Source organism: Delphinapterus leucas, chromosome 10 (genome assembly GCF_059928025.1).
Source record: "Delphinapterus leucas isolate spDelLeu-1000000601 "Yukka" chromosome 10, BTC_Dleu_Yukka2, whole genome shotgun sequence".
NCBI classification, from domain to species: domain Eukaryota; kingdom Metazoa; phylum Chordata; class Mammalia; order Artiodactyla; family Monodontidae; genus Delphinapterus; species Delphinapterus leucas.
The window spans coordinates 23394204-23410748 of record NC_143138.1 but is presented as its reverse complement, the minus strand read 5'-3'; the positions used below and the strand labels follow the sequence as shown (position 1 = coordinate 23410748).

The window sequence follows — 16545 nt, the reverse complement described above, 5'->3', positions numbered from 1 at the left end:
CCCTTCATCCCAGACTGGTCGGTTGTTATGAGGGGAAAGGAGGGGGAGAGCCCCGTTAGTAAGGCTAGGCTGGCACCCAGTTCAAAGAATCTCCTGGAAACTAAATGTAGAGCCGTGACTAAGCTTGATATCCTAGAGTGGGGTTGGGGGGTAGGGAGACATGGGTGGGGCAGTTTGTTTGTTAAGGACTGTTCCTACGAGTCAGTCCCCGCCTTCGAGCCCAGAGAACTCCAGAAAGTTCCTGGCACAGCCTGAAACGGGGGCAAGGAGCCAGAAGCCCTAAGACCCCGAGAAAATGGGGCGGGGCGGGGCCTGACGGTAGGGCTGGCCGCGGAGCTGCCTGTCCGGTGCCGGCGTTTTTCGGTTGTTTTTTCAAAATGGGATTAAAGAAGTAAAGAAAGGAGAGACCTTTAGAGTTTCACTCAAACTCGCTAATTTATTGGATGAAAACACTGGAAAGGTTCGTAACTGATACTAGGAAGCCGGATGAACTGGGTGGCCAGACGGGAGAAGGCCCCACCGCCCTGTGCAGGGACAGGCCATAGATGGGAGCTTGCTGGCTTGTCTCTGCCGCTTCCCCACCCGACTCTAGTCCCTGGTTCTCGTGGGGACGTTTCGAGGGGTAAAATGGTCGAAGACCCACCCTCGGGGGTGATTCTGGCCTTCCGCACTCCCCCGCCTTCCCACCCTGTTTGCCCCGCTGTGCCCTCTGCTCCGATCCTCTGCTGGGCTGGACAGGGGCCCGCGGGGTGGGGCGGGTTGACCTCGGCATCCCGAATTCGCAGCGCTACGTGATCCCTTAACGTCTCTAAATGAGCTGGAGCTAGGAGAGGGCGAGGAGGCTGGTGGGGTTGCTCTCACAGAACTGCACTGGATACTTTACGGGTGACCCTCGGAGGCGGATTTAAGGTGATCAGTTGGCGTAAAGTATGATGACAGTTACCGTTTTTATTCCTAGCGTGAGGACCTCCCCCTCAGAAATCGCCAATATTGGTTTTTCACCTGAAACAACCTCTTTTAACTGAAAGCCCATGCTTCTGCCCACTTCTTTCACATTTATAAACGTTGTTGTTGTTTTGGTATCTTTTCTTCATTTTTGATGACAGAACCCTGTTAAACACCAGGAATAACAGTATGTATGTTACTAATCACACAATATCTTGGATTTAAAAGACATAAAATTAGTCGCATTACCATAGCCGCCTGCCTTCTGAGGGCTGGCATAGGGAGACAGGTGAGATTGGAATTAGGGAAGGTATTAAATTTTAAAAACTCTTTCCTCATCTACAGTTATCTCGATGCACCTCCTCTCCCCCAAAGTTCCTGCTACTACCCAAAACACCACTTTCTCCAGGGATGGCATTGCATTCTCTTTGCTAGTTCTGCAATTCCCTCAGCTTCATCTGGAACTTAAAAAGTGATTATTTTCAAAGTACTCCGTGCAAGGGTATATATGTTATCAAGGCAATAACATATTGACTTCTTAGTATCAATAAAACACCCTCAATAACCTTAACTGATTTAGCCATAGGAACTCATTTTCTCCAAGGTAATTTCTGGAGATTTCCCTAACCTCTCCTATCAAAGGTGTTTCTTAGGTCCTTCCCAATCTCCGCCCTTTTCCACCCACCCTCCCCATCCCTTGCTACCTCCCCCTAAAGTAGTGGTAGTGGCTGCTTGAAGAGTTACTGTGTTGTGTGCAGATGACAGTCACAAATGTTACTGCAGCTCTATGGGGTAGAGGAGGTCCTGTAGCAAATGCATACCCCCATGAAGGTTGACTTACATTGTGGCTAGACTCCACAGCGCTACAGTTCAACTACCCTGAGGATTAAACGTGTCTTTACAAACTCTCCTGTAAGTCTAAGCATTTCCATTTCCAAACTTACAGGGCAAGGTCTACCTATACATGTTATTCCCATAATATTGGATTTTCATCAAAGGCAAGTATTTAGTGAAAGGTTTGGTGGGCCTTGAAGTATACAAACTCACAAAGTGCTTTTATAGAATGTTGACACAATTTTTTTTCTGCTTTTGGCGAAGTAAATTCACATAACATAAAATGAACCATTTTAAAGTGTACAACTTAGTGGTACCTAGCCCATTCCCATGTTGTGCAATCACTACCGCTACCTAGTTCCAAAATCTTTGTAAACCCCAGACAACTGATTTTTAAAAGGGCTCACTCCCCAAGCCTTGAGGATTGTGCCAGGCCTTTTCCAACAAAGAGGCTGTGGAGGAGATTACTTCTAGGATGCTAGCAGCTAGGGTATGAAGCATCTCAAGGGGAAGCAAGTCTGTGGTAAGTCTTCCTGGTTACAGGGCTGCAAGTTTTTTCTATCACTCTTCTAAATTAACAAATACTAAACCTCTGTCATCAACCCTATTGTTTATCTGACATAATTGTTTCGATCATACAGAGTTAAAGCAGAAAGAATACTGATTGTGAAACCCACAGTAGAAACATAACCCAGAACCAGACATGCACACACAAAGCCCTGTGGACTTGGGGCAGCAGGGCAAAAACCAATAAACCCAGAGTTGGAATCCAGGTTCAACATCTTTGCCGAACTGATTTTTTTTAACCTTGAAATAAATTTTAGTTAAGCCAGTAACTTTTAAGTCTCCCCATATGTTCACCTGTGGAAGTCAAACACCACCTATACACAGTGCAGTGGAATGAGAATTCATAAACACCTAAAAGGCCCCTGTACAGTGCCCGGTAGGTAAGAGCACACTGAAATACTGGGGTCCCCCTGCTGGGGCATGAAACTATGACACCTCCCTAAGGTACTCACTGGGATACTTAAAATGTAGGTAACCACTGCTGGAAATGTGGCATTTTTATCTCAGCATTTTTTCAGAAATAAATATAGATTGAGGCATGAGGCCAAACCCTTCCATTCTAAAATATGAGAACTAGGGATCACAGTGGAGAATGCATTCATGCATAACTAGTCAAGCCATTGCTTGAACTCACATCTCCTCACTACCAATTTAGCCTCTCTTTCATGCTGAATCCAGATTAAGTAACAGGGCTCTAACGCACCACGTGTACTCACAGGAAGCAGAGCCATGACCTTCCAATCCGACTGCCTCTATTTGGCTGCTTCTCCAGAACACTCCCATGTACAAGCTCCTTTTGAGGCCACCCTTAAAGCCTCTACCCCCTCAGCCACCTTGAGGCCACCATGCCCGTACCTCTTAACATTTTTTCTGGACCCACCAAACCCAAAGCATTCAAATTCGCAGTTTTGTACCTCCCAAGAATACTATTTGCCTAAAAGACGTGTGTCACAATACAATACATATCCTTACTTTCCAGATCCCTGACCTTATCTAAGAGGTAAATTGCCATTCAATTTTAGACTATGTAAGAAAGAGAACCTATGCAGACCCTTCTGCCCTCAAAATAAAACAGAGACAGACATCACTCGAATTCTTCTGAGTTTATTTACTTTGAAGTAATCAGTTAAAAAGTGGGGGGGGGGGAGCCTGAGTTTGGCATGAGTATTACAAAGCAGAAAATTGACAAAAGATGGCAGTATACATTCATCTTTACACTCACACGCTGAAAAACAGTTCATAACTTCACCAAGAGACACAGTTCAACTTTGCAAACAACTTGCATAGCTGATAACTGATGAAAGGCATATATGTAAGGCAATGCAAAATCTTGGATCCCAACTGTCTCCATAAACATAAACGATCTGGGAGAAGATTCCTAATCCACCTCCTCAATGGTGGGGCCAGATCCAGAGCCCCCTTTAGGGGCCTGGGCCCCAAAGCCGCCAGCCCCGGGGCCACCCGCCCCCTGGTACAGTCCGCTGATGATGGGGTTACACACCTGCTCCAGCTCCTTCCTCTTGTGCTCAAACTCGTCCTTCTCGGCCAAGGTGTTGGCGTCCAGCCACGAAATCACCTCCTGGCACTTGTCCAGCACCTTCTTCTTGTCGGCCTCGCTGATCTTCCCCTTCAGCCCCTCATCCTCCACGGCGCTCTTCATGTTGAAGGCGTACGACTCCAGGGCGTTCTTGGCAGACACCCTCTCGCGCTGGACCTCGTCCTCGGCTTTGTACTTCTCTGCCTCCTGCACCATGCGCTCGATCTCCTCCTTGCTCAGCCGGCCCTTGTCGTTGGTGATGGTGATCTTGTTGGCCTTGCCCGTGCTCTTGTCCATGGCCGTGACGTTCAGGATGCCATTGGCGTCGATGTCGAAGGTCACCTCGATCTGGGGCACTCCCCTGGGCGCCGGTGGGATGCCGCTCAGCTCGAAGCGCCCCAGCAGGTTGTTGTCCCGCGTCATGGCCCTCTCGCCCTCGTACACCTGGATCAGCACGCCGGGCTGGTTGTCCGAATAGGTGGTGAAGATCTGCGTCTGCTTGGTGGGGATGGTGGAGTTGCGCTTGATCAGGGCAGTCATCACGCCCCCAGCCGTCTCCAGCCCCAGCGACAGGGGAGCCACGTCCAGCAGCAGCAGGTCCTGCACGTTCTCAGACTTGTCTCCCATCAGGATGGCTGCCTGCACCGCCGCCCCATAGGCCACCGCCTCGTCGGGGTTGATGCTCTTGTTGAGGTCGCGCCCGTTGAAGAAGTCCTGCAGCAGCTTCTGCACCTTGGGGATGCGGGTGGAGCCCCCCACCAGGACCAGGTCGTGGACCTGAGCCTTGTCCAGCTTGGCGTCGCGCAGAGCCTTCTCCACGGGCTCCAGGGTGCTCCGGAACAGGTCCGAGCACAGCTCTTCGAACCGCGCCCTGGTGATGGACGTGTAGAAGTCGATGCCCTCGAACAGGGAATCGATCTCCAGGCTGGCCTGGGTGCTGGACGACAGGGTCCTCTTGGCCCTCTCGCAGGCGGTGCGCAGCCGCCTCACGGCCCGCTTGTTCTGGCTGATGTCCTTCTTGTGCTTCCTCTTGAACTCCTCCACGAAGTGGTTCACCAGCCTGTTGTCGAAGTCCTCCCCACCCAGGTGGGTGTCCCCGGCCGTGGCCTTCACCTCGAAGATGCCGTCGTCGATCGTCAGGATGGACACGTCGAACGTGCCCCCGCCCAGGTCAAAGATGAGCACGTTGCGCTCCCCCTTGCCCGTCCGGTCCAGGCCGTAGGCGATGGCGGCAGCCGTGGGCTCGTTGATGATCCTCAGCACGTTCAGCCCCGCGATCACCCCGGCATCTTTGGTGGCCTGGCGCTGCGAGTCGTTGAAGTAGGCCGGCACAGTGATCACCGCGTTGCTTACCGGGTGGCCCAGGTACGCCTCGGCGATCTCCTTCATCTTGGTCAGCACCATCGACGAGATCTCCTCGGGGTAGAACGCCTTGGTCTCCCCCTTGTAGCTCACCTGCACCTTGGGCTTGTCACCGTCGTTGATCACCCGGAAAGGCCAGTGCTTCATGTCCGACTGCACCACAGGGTCGCCAAACTTACGGCCGATCAGCCGCTTCGCGTCGAACACGGTGTTCTGTGGGTTCAGCGCCACCTGGTTCTTGGCCGCGTCGCCGATGAGCCGTTCGGTGTCCGTGAAGGCCACGTAGCTGGGGGTGGTGCGGTTGCCCTGATCGTTGGCGATGATCTCTACTTTGCCGTGCTGGAACACCCCCACGCAGGAGTAGGTGGTGCCCAGATCGATGCCAATGGCCGTGCTTTTCGCCATGCCGGTGTCCTGTCCTCTCGGCTCCGCAACGAACTTCAGACCTGAAAACGGCCAACGAGTTCAGCGACGAGGTGCTCGGTTCTTTCGGTATCCGAAAACTGAACGCGCCGGTGCTGCTCGGGGTAGTCCTCGCAGATAGCGTGTCTGCGGAAGCTGCGCTCACCAACCACACGAATCCTAGCAGCTCTCTCCGGACTTGCAGTTTCTCTGAGGGCGGCTCTGTGTTTATAGTTTTTCATCAAGCTCCGCCTTTTCCCTCCTCAGCCAATCACCGAGCTCAGTGTGCTGCCGGGTCGGGAATATTCCAGGGGTTTCTCCTCAGGTCCTGCCCCCCGGCTTTCTGAGACCAATCAGCGTCCTGAGTGTTGCCGCTCCCAGAACTCTCCAGACTCTTCTGGGGCTTGCTGGCTGGCACTGGCTCGGGGAGGGGGCAGTGGGTGGGGAAGGAGTGGGAGGAGCTGGCGGGTCCGGAGGGGGGCCGGGGGCGTTGACGTAGTCCACGCAGTTGCGTTACAATGGAGATGCTGCGTCTGACCTCATGGGCTAGCAGGGAGTCAGGATAACCTGTCTGGGCCCTGCTCAAAGTTGTAGGGCAGGGCGGGTGGGGGGTGGGGGGACACTGGCTGTGCAGTTTGGATATTGAGGGAGCCCCAAGTTATAGGCGCTCCGCAAAACGAACCGTATCAAACTGCATCGAAGGCGGCGGGACACTAGGTGAGCCACGAGTACTCTGATTGGAATGCGCTGGGAATAGGCAAGACGAGTAAGTCCTTGTTTGAGGAAGTGCTGGAAAGTTCTCTAGTTTGTTTAAATCTAAGGTATGGGGATGTGGGCCAGCCAGGGAAGGGGGATCGTTTAAGGACCGCCAAGGTGGCTGGGATTGGTTAGAGCTGCCAGAAAAAAGTGAAGGAGCTGGTCTGTTACTGTCTCCAGATACCAGTTGTTTTATTTGGAAGAAGATTAGAGAAAGAGACAGCCTTAGAGAGCACAACCTCACCTGAGAAAACTCATGAGGGCTTGATTGGGTTCCTAGCAGCCGTCTTCAGACTGGCCCAAATGTACTCCCACCAATCCCTAATAGAGGGTAAAAGGCGATCAGCAGGGTTGCTAAACCCATGTGACTGATGTCTCCTGTGGAGACAAGAACTTCAAATAATCAGAGTTCAGCAGGAGACAGGTACAATGCCAGAATAAAAAAAGTCACAGACAGAGGAACAGGACAGTTGAGTCTGGCCCTGTGAGAAATTGAAAACAGCATTATGACGCTGTCCTAGGAGTTGGCTAGGAGTTCTTTTGTCTACCTTGTACATAACCTTGTCTGGAAGAGATGTTTGCACACACAGTATGTGGCAGGATTATTCACAATAGCCATAAGGTGGAAGCAGCCCAAGTGCCACAGAAGGAATGAATAAAGAAATGTGGTATATACATACAATGAAAATTATTCAGCCGTAAAAAGGAAATTCTGACACGTTGTAAAATAGATGAACTTTTAGGATATTATGGTAAGTTAAATAAGCCAGTCACAAAAAGAAAAATAGTGTGTAATTCCGCTAATGTGGGGTACCTAGAGTAGTCAAATTCTGAGAGACAAAAAGTAGGCCAAAAGGAAAACCACTAGTAGGCTAATGGTTTCCAAGGGCTTGGAGGAGTGGGGAAATGGGGAGTTGTTTAATGGGTATAGAATTTGTTTTGAGAGATAAAAAACTCTGTAGACTGGTTGGGCAAAAATGTGAATGGACTTACTACTGAACTGTATGCTGAAAAATGGTTCAGATGGTAAATTTCATGTTGTGTGTATTTTACCACAATTAAAAATAAATAAAAATTAAAAGTTCTCTCTGAAATTTTATCTCATTCTTTTCCCACAGGCCTAGGAAAACCATGGCTGCTGCTAAGGGAACGGCCATTGGCATCGACCTGGGCACCACCTACTCCTGCGTGGGGGTGTTCCAGCATGGCAAAGTAGAGATCATCGCCAACGATCAGGGCAACCGCACCACCCCCAGCTACGTGGCCTTCACGGACACCGAACGGCTCATCGGCGACGCGGCCAAGAACCAGGTAGCCATGAATCCGCAGAACACTGTCTTTGATGCCAAACGGCTGATCGGCAGGAAATTTAATGATCCTGTAGTGCAATCAGATATGAAACTTTGGCCTTTCCAAGTAATCAATGAAGGAGGCAAGCCCAAGGTGACGGTGTCCTACAAAGGGGAGAAAAAAGTTTTCTACCCTGAGGAAATCTCTTCTATGGTACTGACTAAGATGAAGGAGACTGCTGAGGCTTTTTTGGGCCACAGTGTCACCAATGCTGTGATCACCGTGCCAGCGTACTTCAATGACTCTCAACGCCAGGCCACCAAGGATGCAGGTGTGATTGCAGGTCTCAATGTGCTAAGAATTATCAATGAACCCACAGCTGCTGCCATTGCCTATGGCTTAGATAAAGCAGGGCAGGGAGAGCGACATGTCCTGATCTTTGATCTGGGTGGAGGCACATTTGATGTGTCCATCCTGACCATAGATGATGGGATTTTTGAGGTAAAGGCCACAGCTGGGGACACCCACCTGGGTGGAGAGGATTTTGACAACAGGCTTGTGAGCCACTTTGTGGAAGAGTTCAAGAGGAAACATAAGAAGGACATCAGCCAGAACAAGCGGGCGGTGAGGCGGCTGCGCACTGCCTGCGAGAGGGCCAAGAGGACCCTGTCGTCCAGCACCCAGGCCAACTTGGAAATTGATTCACTTTATGAAGGCTTTGACTTCTACACATCCATCACCAGAGCCCGGTTTGAAGAGTTGTGTGCAGACCTGTTTAGGGGCACACTGGAGCCTGTGGAAAAGGCTCTTCGGGATGCCAAGATGAATAAGGCTAAAGTCCATGACGTTGTTTTAGTAGGGGGCTCCACCCGCATCCCTAAGGTTCAGAGGCTATTGCAGGACTACTTTAATGGTCGTGATCTCAACAACAGCATCAACCCCGATGAGGCAGTTGCCTATGGGGCTGCAGTACAGGCAGCCATTTTGATGGGGGATAAGTCTGAAAAGGTACAGGACATGCTTTTGTTGGACGTGGCTCCCCTGTCCTTAGGGTTGGAGACAGCTGGAGGTGTCATGACTGTCCTGATCAAGCGCAACTCCACCATCCCCACCAAGCAGACGCAGATATTCACCACCTACTCAGATAACCAGCCCGGCGTGCTGATCCAGGTGTATGAGGGCGAGAGGGCCATGACGCGGGACAACAACCTGCTGGGGCGCTTTGATCTGAGGGGAATCCCTCCTGCACCCAGGGGAGTGCCCCAGATCGACGTAACCTTTGACATCGATGCTAACGGTATTCTCAATGTAACAGCCATGGACAAGAGCACAGGCAAGGCTAACAAGATCACCATCACCAACGACAAGGGCCGGCTGAGCAAGGAGGAGATCGAGCACATGGTTCTGGATGCTGAGAAATATAAAGCTGAGGATGAGGTCCAGAGAGAGAAAATTGCTGCAAAAAATGCCTTAGAATCCTATGCTTTTAACATGAAGAGTGCTGTGAGTGATAAAGGTCTACAGGGCAAGATTAATGAGTCTGATAAGAAGAAAATACTGAGTAAATGCAGTGAGGTCCTTTCATGGCTGGAGGCCAATCAACTGGCTGAGAAAGATGAGTTTGATCATAAGAGAAAGGAATTGGAGCAGGTGTGTAACCCAGTCATCACAAAGCTCTACCAGGGAGGATGCACTGGGCCTTCCTGTGCAACAGGGTATACGCCTGGAAGGGCTGCCACAGGCCCCACCATTGAAGAAGTAGATTAATCTTTTCTGGAGCTGGAGGGTTCTAGGGTGCCTCTAAGATGAATTTTGTTCCCCTCATCTTTAAACATGGTTATGATTCCTGAATCGACTGGACCTGAAGCTAAGTTACCATACCTTTTGGATTCTGATAGAGGAGTCTCATATACCATCTCTTCACACTCCAACATCCTGTTTCTGACTCTGGATTGAGACTCTTAGGGAAACTAGGCCTCTCTCTGAACCATTTGAAGAATTTGAATGTCTGTTATTTATTTCCAGCCTCCCCAACATTCTTCTTCCTGTGTGGATGGTTATCTGTCCCTCAGTAAATTTGTTCCTAAAGCAAATTACTTCTGGTATTTTTAAACTGTGAGTGTATCTTGTAAAGTAGGGAAAAGGAGAACTCCTGGAGAGACCATCTGTGGTCTGTTTGTGAGCTAATTGTGAATGATTAAGCTGATAAGGCCAAAGTATTTGAATTTTCATGAGCTAATTGTTTCAAGAAAAAACAACTTTTGATCATCAGGCACCTTTAGCCCCAGTTAGAGTAGTTGCTAATTAGTTACTGCTTATATTCAGTGATAGACTGATTTCTGTGCTTAGGGTTCAGCTGCTTCCAGGGGTGGGTGGGTGGGGCGGTGGTGAGGGCACAAACTTCTGCTTGAGGTCCTGATGTCACTTACAGGTGGGGCCTAGGAGATCCAGCGTCTGTGCACTCAGAGTTCATTATTACAGTCCTTTACATGCTGAAAATATTTCTACAACAAACTCCTAACAAATGTGTACTTTTATGCAAGATGAGAAATGGAAGATGTATTACAATCTTATTCCTTTAAAAAATATTTTCACTTATTGTGTCATAATATCGCATACTTATAAAGCCTTGGGGACCCGAGTATAGAAGTACGTGTAACTGTGTAACTGCATTTGTGTCCCTTTCTGTTTGAGAGGGAAATATTTTTTAAGTGAAAATATTAGAATGGGTATTTCTAGCCCCGAGCCAGACTGTTTGGTTTTACTCAGTCCTTTACAGGACAGTCCTAGGCAAAACCGTAAAAGAAATGTGGACCGAGAGAGTAATATCTTTACTGGGAACCTTTGATAAAATCGAGATATGTGCGCAGGCTCCTCATCTCCGGGACTTCTCAACATTTTTTTTTTTTTACTTTTATCAAAGTGTAACATACATAGAAAAGTGTACAAATCATCATGGGTTTTCACAAGCTCCCCAGCAGTTTGCAATAGGAAGTGTCTTTAGAGTATGAGCAAATCATGCTGGACCTGTACTTATAGAAAGGAACAAAAACCCGAGAGGCGGTGAGGCGCCCTCCCCGACGCTCGTGCAGCAGCTGGGGCCCGCGCCTGCGCGGTGGGACCCTGCCACTCGGGGAGGAAGTCGGAAGGCGGGAAGCTCCGCCCCTTTCCCGGCTTCGGCGTTCCCCTCGGCTCTATCCCCCCCCACCCTCCCCGAGCCGTGAGCCCGCGGGGCGCTGTCCTCCACCCCTCGGAGCTCTCCGCGGCGCTTCCCGCAGCGCCTGCGCGACCCCGCCCCGCCGCACGCGCGGGTTTGCGTTCCAGTTGCCGCCAGGCCTTCGGTCCACTGCACCCGGCCCTCGTACTCCCGGTCCGGCGGGCGCCCAGCGGCGCAAGCACCATGGTAGGTACCGTGACGTCACAAGGGGGCGCCCTCGGGGAGCGCGGGCGGTTGAGACGGTTGGGGGCGGGGCGGGGGTCCCTCTGGGGGCTTTGTTCTTCTGGACTGGCGTTGGGCCCTAGGACTTTTCCCTCCATCCTTAGTTCCTGCGCCTAAAGTTCTTTGAGGAGAGACCTGGAAGCAAATAGGATTTTTTTTCCCCCATGAGAAAGAAGGAAAAAAAAAAGAGAGTCGGCGGAGACAGCAGTAGGAACAGCTAGACCTCAAGGATCATTTCCCTGAAGGAGAACAGGCTCCGGGAGGGTGCGGGTGGAATACTTTCTACAGTTCTCTGGGAGGCGTGGACAGGACCCTAGGAGAGGTCGCCCGTTGAGAGACGAGCCCGAGGTGTGTAGCGCAGAGCCTCTCTCTGGGGCTTTATGTCAGGGGCTCGAGGTAGTGTGCATAATCATCTGGGCTCCAGCTGTTCATCCGAGTGTTCCTTCCTGTGAAGTTTTGAGAACTGCCAGAAATGTGGCAGGGATCCCAATACCAGTATTCGGTAATACTAGCAGGGGGACACGCCTCTTACCATGTCCCTTCCCATATGATGGTTTTCCCCCTCTCGCCCAATAGCTCTTCTATTCCTTTTTCAAGTCCCTTGTGGGCAAGGATGTGGTCGTGGAACTCAAGAATGACCTGAGGTAGGTACCTGCTCTGCCAAGTCTGTAGGGGGTGGATGTGCCCAGCGCCCTGGAACTTCTTTAACAAGTATTTGAGGGCTAGGCAAGGTGGGAGGGATACAAAGGAAATAAATGACTTGTGCCTCAAGCTTACAGATTAGCTGAGGAGTTGTATTTTGTACTGGAAAAAAATACAAAGAAGTATGTAAGTAGTAAGTACTAGAGAGAGGACAGGGCAGACGCATCAATAACATTTTTTACAAAACGTAGTTTTGTTTTTCTGATTATATATTCCTTTGACCCAACTTCTAGAAATGTACGTATCGGTTCGTCAAGTAAAGATGTATGTACAAAGATGTTGGTAGATTTTTTTTTTGTAGTAGTAGTAGCCAAAAGTTGGGGGAAAAATTAAAATAGTCATAAACAGGGAATGCGTTAGATTGTGGTATTTCCATATAATATAGCTGTTCACATAGAAATGAGATGTATTAATATGGAAAGCTGTTGCAGAATAGTATATGTGGCATTATCTCCTTTTTGTTGAAGAAAATATAAACAGAAGACCAATGCAGCCCCTTCTGTCTATACTGCTTTTACATCCCCTATTCCCTTGTATCATTAGCTTCTAGTCATTTTTCAGGAGTTGGATTAAATGCTGTATCCTTGGACTTTCCTGGTTCTTCTTCTTCTAGCCAAGTAGACGCTTCCTTTTCTTTCTTTTTTTTTGGCCGTACCACACAGCATGTGGTATCTTAGTTCCCCCACCAGGGATTGATCCTGTACCCCCTGCATTGGAAGCATGGAGTCTTAAACTACTGGACCTCCAGGGAAGTCCCTAGCCAAATAGACTCTTCTGTCAAAGAGTCTTTTTTTCTTCCTAGCGGCTTCTCAAATTGTGATTTCATAGAAATGTATTTACTGTTTAGGATCTATCTTTCCTACAGGGCCAAGACCATGTTTAAGCTCACCACTGTGTAACTAATGTCTAGCACAGGCCTGGTATCAATATATAGTAGGTGCTTAATAAATGTGTGCTGAAGGAAAAAAACATAGCCAACATTTGAGAACCTCCTATAGACTAAGAACTACTCTGAATACTTTACATTTGTTAACTCATTTAATTCTCAGAACACCTCTACATGATATATACTATTGTTCCTGTTTTACACATGAGGAAACTGAAGCTTGGATAGGTTAAGAAACTTGGTTAAGTCTACACAAATACTAAAAGACAAAGCCAGAACTTAAATCCCATTCTGTCTGCCCCCCGACCCCTTTTTAAAAATTAAAAACAGGGTCATAGTTTCTATGCAGTTGTGAAACTTGCTTTCACCTAATGGTATGTTGCGGATATTTTCCAGGTCAGTAAAGTTGATGTTTAGCGTTTTAACGTTCTTAATGTCTGAATGGCATTTTTCTTAGCTGGCTAGAACTAATTTAACCAAAACCTTGCTGTTGGACACTTAGGCTGTTTCCAATTATTTGCTTTTATAAATGATACTGCCCTGAACATCCTCATGCATACATCTTTGTATACATCTCATTTCACTAGAAAAAATTCCTTTAAGTGAAATGTACATTTAAAATATTGATACATATTACCTGATTGTCCTTTAGAAAGTTTGAATGAATGTATTCTCTCCCCAATGGTTTCTTCTTCATTTCTATGTGAGATAATTTCTTAGTGGGGGAGGCATTGACATGGCAGGGAATGGTGAGGCAAGGAATTTGCCTTTTAGATCAGAGATTTCGATTTATGGCACTGACAATGCATGTGGTATTGAGGGCATATATTGATAGATTGGGTCCATATAGAGACAAGTGTGGAAAGCACAACTACCCTCAGCAATTCTGTGAGATGACTTGTTTTTTGATTTTCCTCTTCTTCCTGGGTCTTCCACATGGCAAGAATAACTGTTATGTTATAGCCCCAGATCCTAAAGCAAGGACTTAAAAGATTCAAGGGTAATCCATTGGGTTGGGAGAAGAGCTCTTTCTCTTGTGCTGGTTGTCAGACCACTTTTGTCCTAAATATCTCATTCTAAAGGGACTGAATGAAATGTTACCACCTTACGCAATTCCTGAAAGTTATTGCATTGCTGCAGTTGGTGATAAGGCACTGTCAAAAGTTTTTTAGCAGCCAGAGATGTGGTAAAACCACCACTGAGGCAGTTGGTCTCAGACACTGGATTTCAGACACTTAGAATTTTACAAAAATTAGGGCCAACAGAGAACTGACAACTTGAATTTTGGCAAGGTATGGATTTTTTTTTTTTTTTTTTGCGGTACGCGGGCCTCTCACTGCTGTGGCCTCTCCCGCTGCGGAGCACAGGCTCCGGATGCGCAGGCCCAGCGGCCATAGCCCATGGGCCCAGCCGCTCCACGGCACGCGGGATCCTCCCGGACCGGGGCACGAACTCACGTCCCCCGCATCGGCAGGCGGACTCTCAACCACTGTGCCACCAGGGAAGCCCCGGTAAGGATATTTTTAAAACTGCGATTTATTAACAATCATATTTTTTTTAATACAAAAAAAAAAAGGAAGGGCAATTAAAGAGCAGTTATTCTTAGGAGGAAACCAATGACAACCTTCAGCACACTATATACACACTACACTAGCCTGCGTTTCCTCTTTTGTCACGGACTTATGAAACCTTTGAGTGCACATCAGTATTTGAGAACCAGTTCTAAGGAACTTAGAATCTGATGATGACATGCAGAATGGTTAGGATGAAGGCAGCCAGGTTGGAGGCTGGCCTGGATTGAGCTGTAAAGTCATTAGACCTTGGTTTGTAGAAATCATACTACAAAGAGAATTACAGAAATGTTAGAAAGACATCAGCAAACCATAGGGATTCGTGGGACGTGGAGGATGGAGAAGTACAACTTACAGGATTTGAGGTTGTGAGACTTCGTGTTGAAACTGTTGGCAGAAATGAAAGGATTGGGAGAGGTAGCATGGCTTGGAGCACTGGTATTTAGATAGCATTCCTCTTTAACATTGCAGGGGGCTCAAGGATTGAGGAAGGGAGAGGACATCCCTGTGCCTGCATCATCAAGAACACTGCTAGCTACCTACTTTACCTACTTTACATATGAGGCTCTGGTTCCAAAGCAATAGTATTTGAAAATAGGTGGTGGTTCTGGGGGTTGGACAGGCCTGAACCAAAGTCTCTGTTTGTTCTAAACTTGGGCAAGTTATAAAACGTTTCTGAGCCCCTGGATGGTTAATAGCTACCTTATGAAGTGGCTGTAAATATTACAAATACGCAGAATACAGGTCTAGCCCATACCAGTTGTTTAATGGTATCTGCTAAGAGTGAGTTGGTTTAGGGAGAGGAGAGGTTATTTTAGAGGTCTAAAATAACACACTGCTGTTTTTCAGAGGTCTAAAATAACACACTGCTCTGGAAGCACCTACTTTCCTAGTCCAGAGCTTAGACATATCCCTTTTTGGTTCTGCCTTTCCTGGTTTCCTCAAGTACTTTTTTTTTTTTTTTTTGCGGTACGCGGGCCTCTCACCGTTGTGGCCTCTCCCGTTGCGGAGCACAGGCTCCGGACGCGCAGGCTCAGCGGCCATGGCTCACGGGCCCAGACGCTCCGCGGCATGTGGGATCCTCCCGGACCGGGGCACGAACCTGTGTCCCCTGCATCGGCAGGCGGACTCTCAACCACTGCGCCACCAGGGAAGCCCACCTCAAGTCCTTTATTTCCCCCCAACCATGCTCTTATCCCTGCTCTGCAGTCACCTCTGTGTTGACTTTGGTATAAACTAATTGGGTTTTACCCTCTCTCTGCCCCTGACAGCATCTGTGGAACCCTCCATTCTGTGGATCAGGTGAGAATATAATAAGGGCCCTGAATGGGGTCTTGGGGAAGGAGATGGGAGAGGTTAAGGGCTGCGTACATTCATCTTGTCTCTAGTTCTAATGATGGTGTTCATCTTCTTTTCTTAGTATCTCAACATCAAACTAACTGACATCAGTGTCACAGACCCTGAGAAATACCCTCACATGGTGAGTTGTGGATGGTAGAAAAGAGGAAACATCTCTCAAAGCAGGAGGTCCCTGGGTGGATAGAGGACATTTTTTAAGGGTGTTTTCACATTTGTCTATCTTTGTCCAGTTATCAGTGAAGAACTGCTTCATCCGGGGCTCAGTAGTTCGCTATGTGCAGCTGCCAGCAGATGAGGTCGACACACAGTTGCTACAGGATGCGGCAAGGAAGGAGGCCCTGCAGCAGAAGCAGTGATGGTTCCTCCTCCCTTCCCCTCCTTCCACTGGTGACCCTTAACCTCATGTCCCAGCCCGGGAGGCCTCCCTCCCATACTTGAGGTGTTGTTTGTTTCTACATAGCAAAGGCTTTTTTTTTTTTTAAGGGATGTGGATGAGAGGAATAATAGTAGGGAGCAGCTATCCTCTGTTGAGAAGGGGAGGAAAAGTAGGCTGGGAACTGCGAAACCTTCCCTGGCCCCGGCACCTGCCTTTCTCACTTCTTCCCTGGAGATGGTGGGAAGATCTCCCAGATCTCTCCAGGGTAGCACGTGATTCATTTTGGGGATGGAAGGAATCTGTCCCGCATCGGGAATAAAATTTATGACGCAAATTCTGGTTCTGTGTGTGTTTTGGGAAGGGGGCTGGAGAATGGGAAAGGGGTGCTAAATTCATCCAAGCCGTGTTACTCTCATTACCCCAGCCAAGAATCCAACCCATCCCGGCATTATCTGCTGCTACTCTCCTTGGTATAAACCATATCATTACCTCAATTAGACTACACGTGTTTCCTGAACA

General features: G+C 48.6%; 3 protein-coding genes across 4 annotated transcripts; 2 read left to right on the top strand and 1 right to left on the bottom strand.

The window, feature by feature from the left end:
• Positions 1 to 3430: 3430 nt before the first annotated feature.
• Positions 3431 to 5870, bottom strand: LOC111170663 (heat shock 70 kDa protein 1B). Its single transcript, XM_022566113.3, has one exon. The coding sequence runs from the start codon at positions 5648 to 5650 to the stop codon at positions 3725 to 3727; it is 1926 nt and encodes a 641-aa protein (XP_022421821.1). The 5' UTR covers positions 5651 to 5870; the 3' UTR covers positions 3431 to 3724.
• On the top strand, positions 5691 to 10827 carry LOC111170664 (heat shock 70 kDa protein 1-like). 2 transcript variants are annotated; one of them, XM_022566115.3, is made up of 2 exons: positions 5691 to 6364; positions 7522 to 10827. In XM_022566115.3, exon 2 carries the CDS (start codon positions 7535 to 7537, stop codon positions 9458 to 9460), a length of 1926 nt encoding a protein of 641 aa, XP_022421823.1. In that variant the 5' UTR covers positions 5691 to 6364; positions 7522 to 7534; the 3' UTR covers positions 9461 to 10827. The 2 variants fall into 2 exon arrangements, with proteins under 2 accessions (XP_022421823.1, XP_022421822.1); XM_022566114.3 differs by having other exon boundaries at positions 5691 to 6413.
• LSM2 (LSM2 homolog, U6 small nuclear RNA and mRNA degradation associated) lies at positions 10761 to 16360 on the top strand (the record flags this gene model as incomplete). Its single annotated transcript, XM_022566171.2, has 5 exons — positions 10761 to 11096; positions 11709 to 11776; positions 15563 to 15593; positions 15712 to 15771; positions 15881 to 16360. Coding segments are annotated over 5 exons (621 nt in total), but the record flags the coding sequence as incomplete, so codon positions are not given.
• Between the last annotated feature and the right edge of the window lie 185 nt (positions 16361 to 16545).

Bases quoted from the DNA above. Each gene is read 5' to 3' on its own strand.
- LOC111170663 (XM_022566113.3), bottom strand. From the start codon at position 5,650: ATGGCGAAAAGCACGGCCATTGGCATCGATCTGGGCACCACCTACTCC.
- LOC111170664 (XM_022566115.3), top strand. From the start codon at position 7,535: ATGGCTGCTGCTAAGGGAACGGCCATTGGCATCGACCTGGGCACCACC.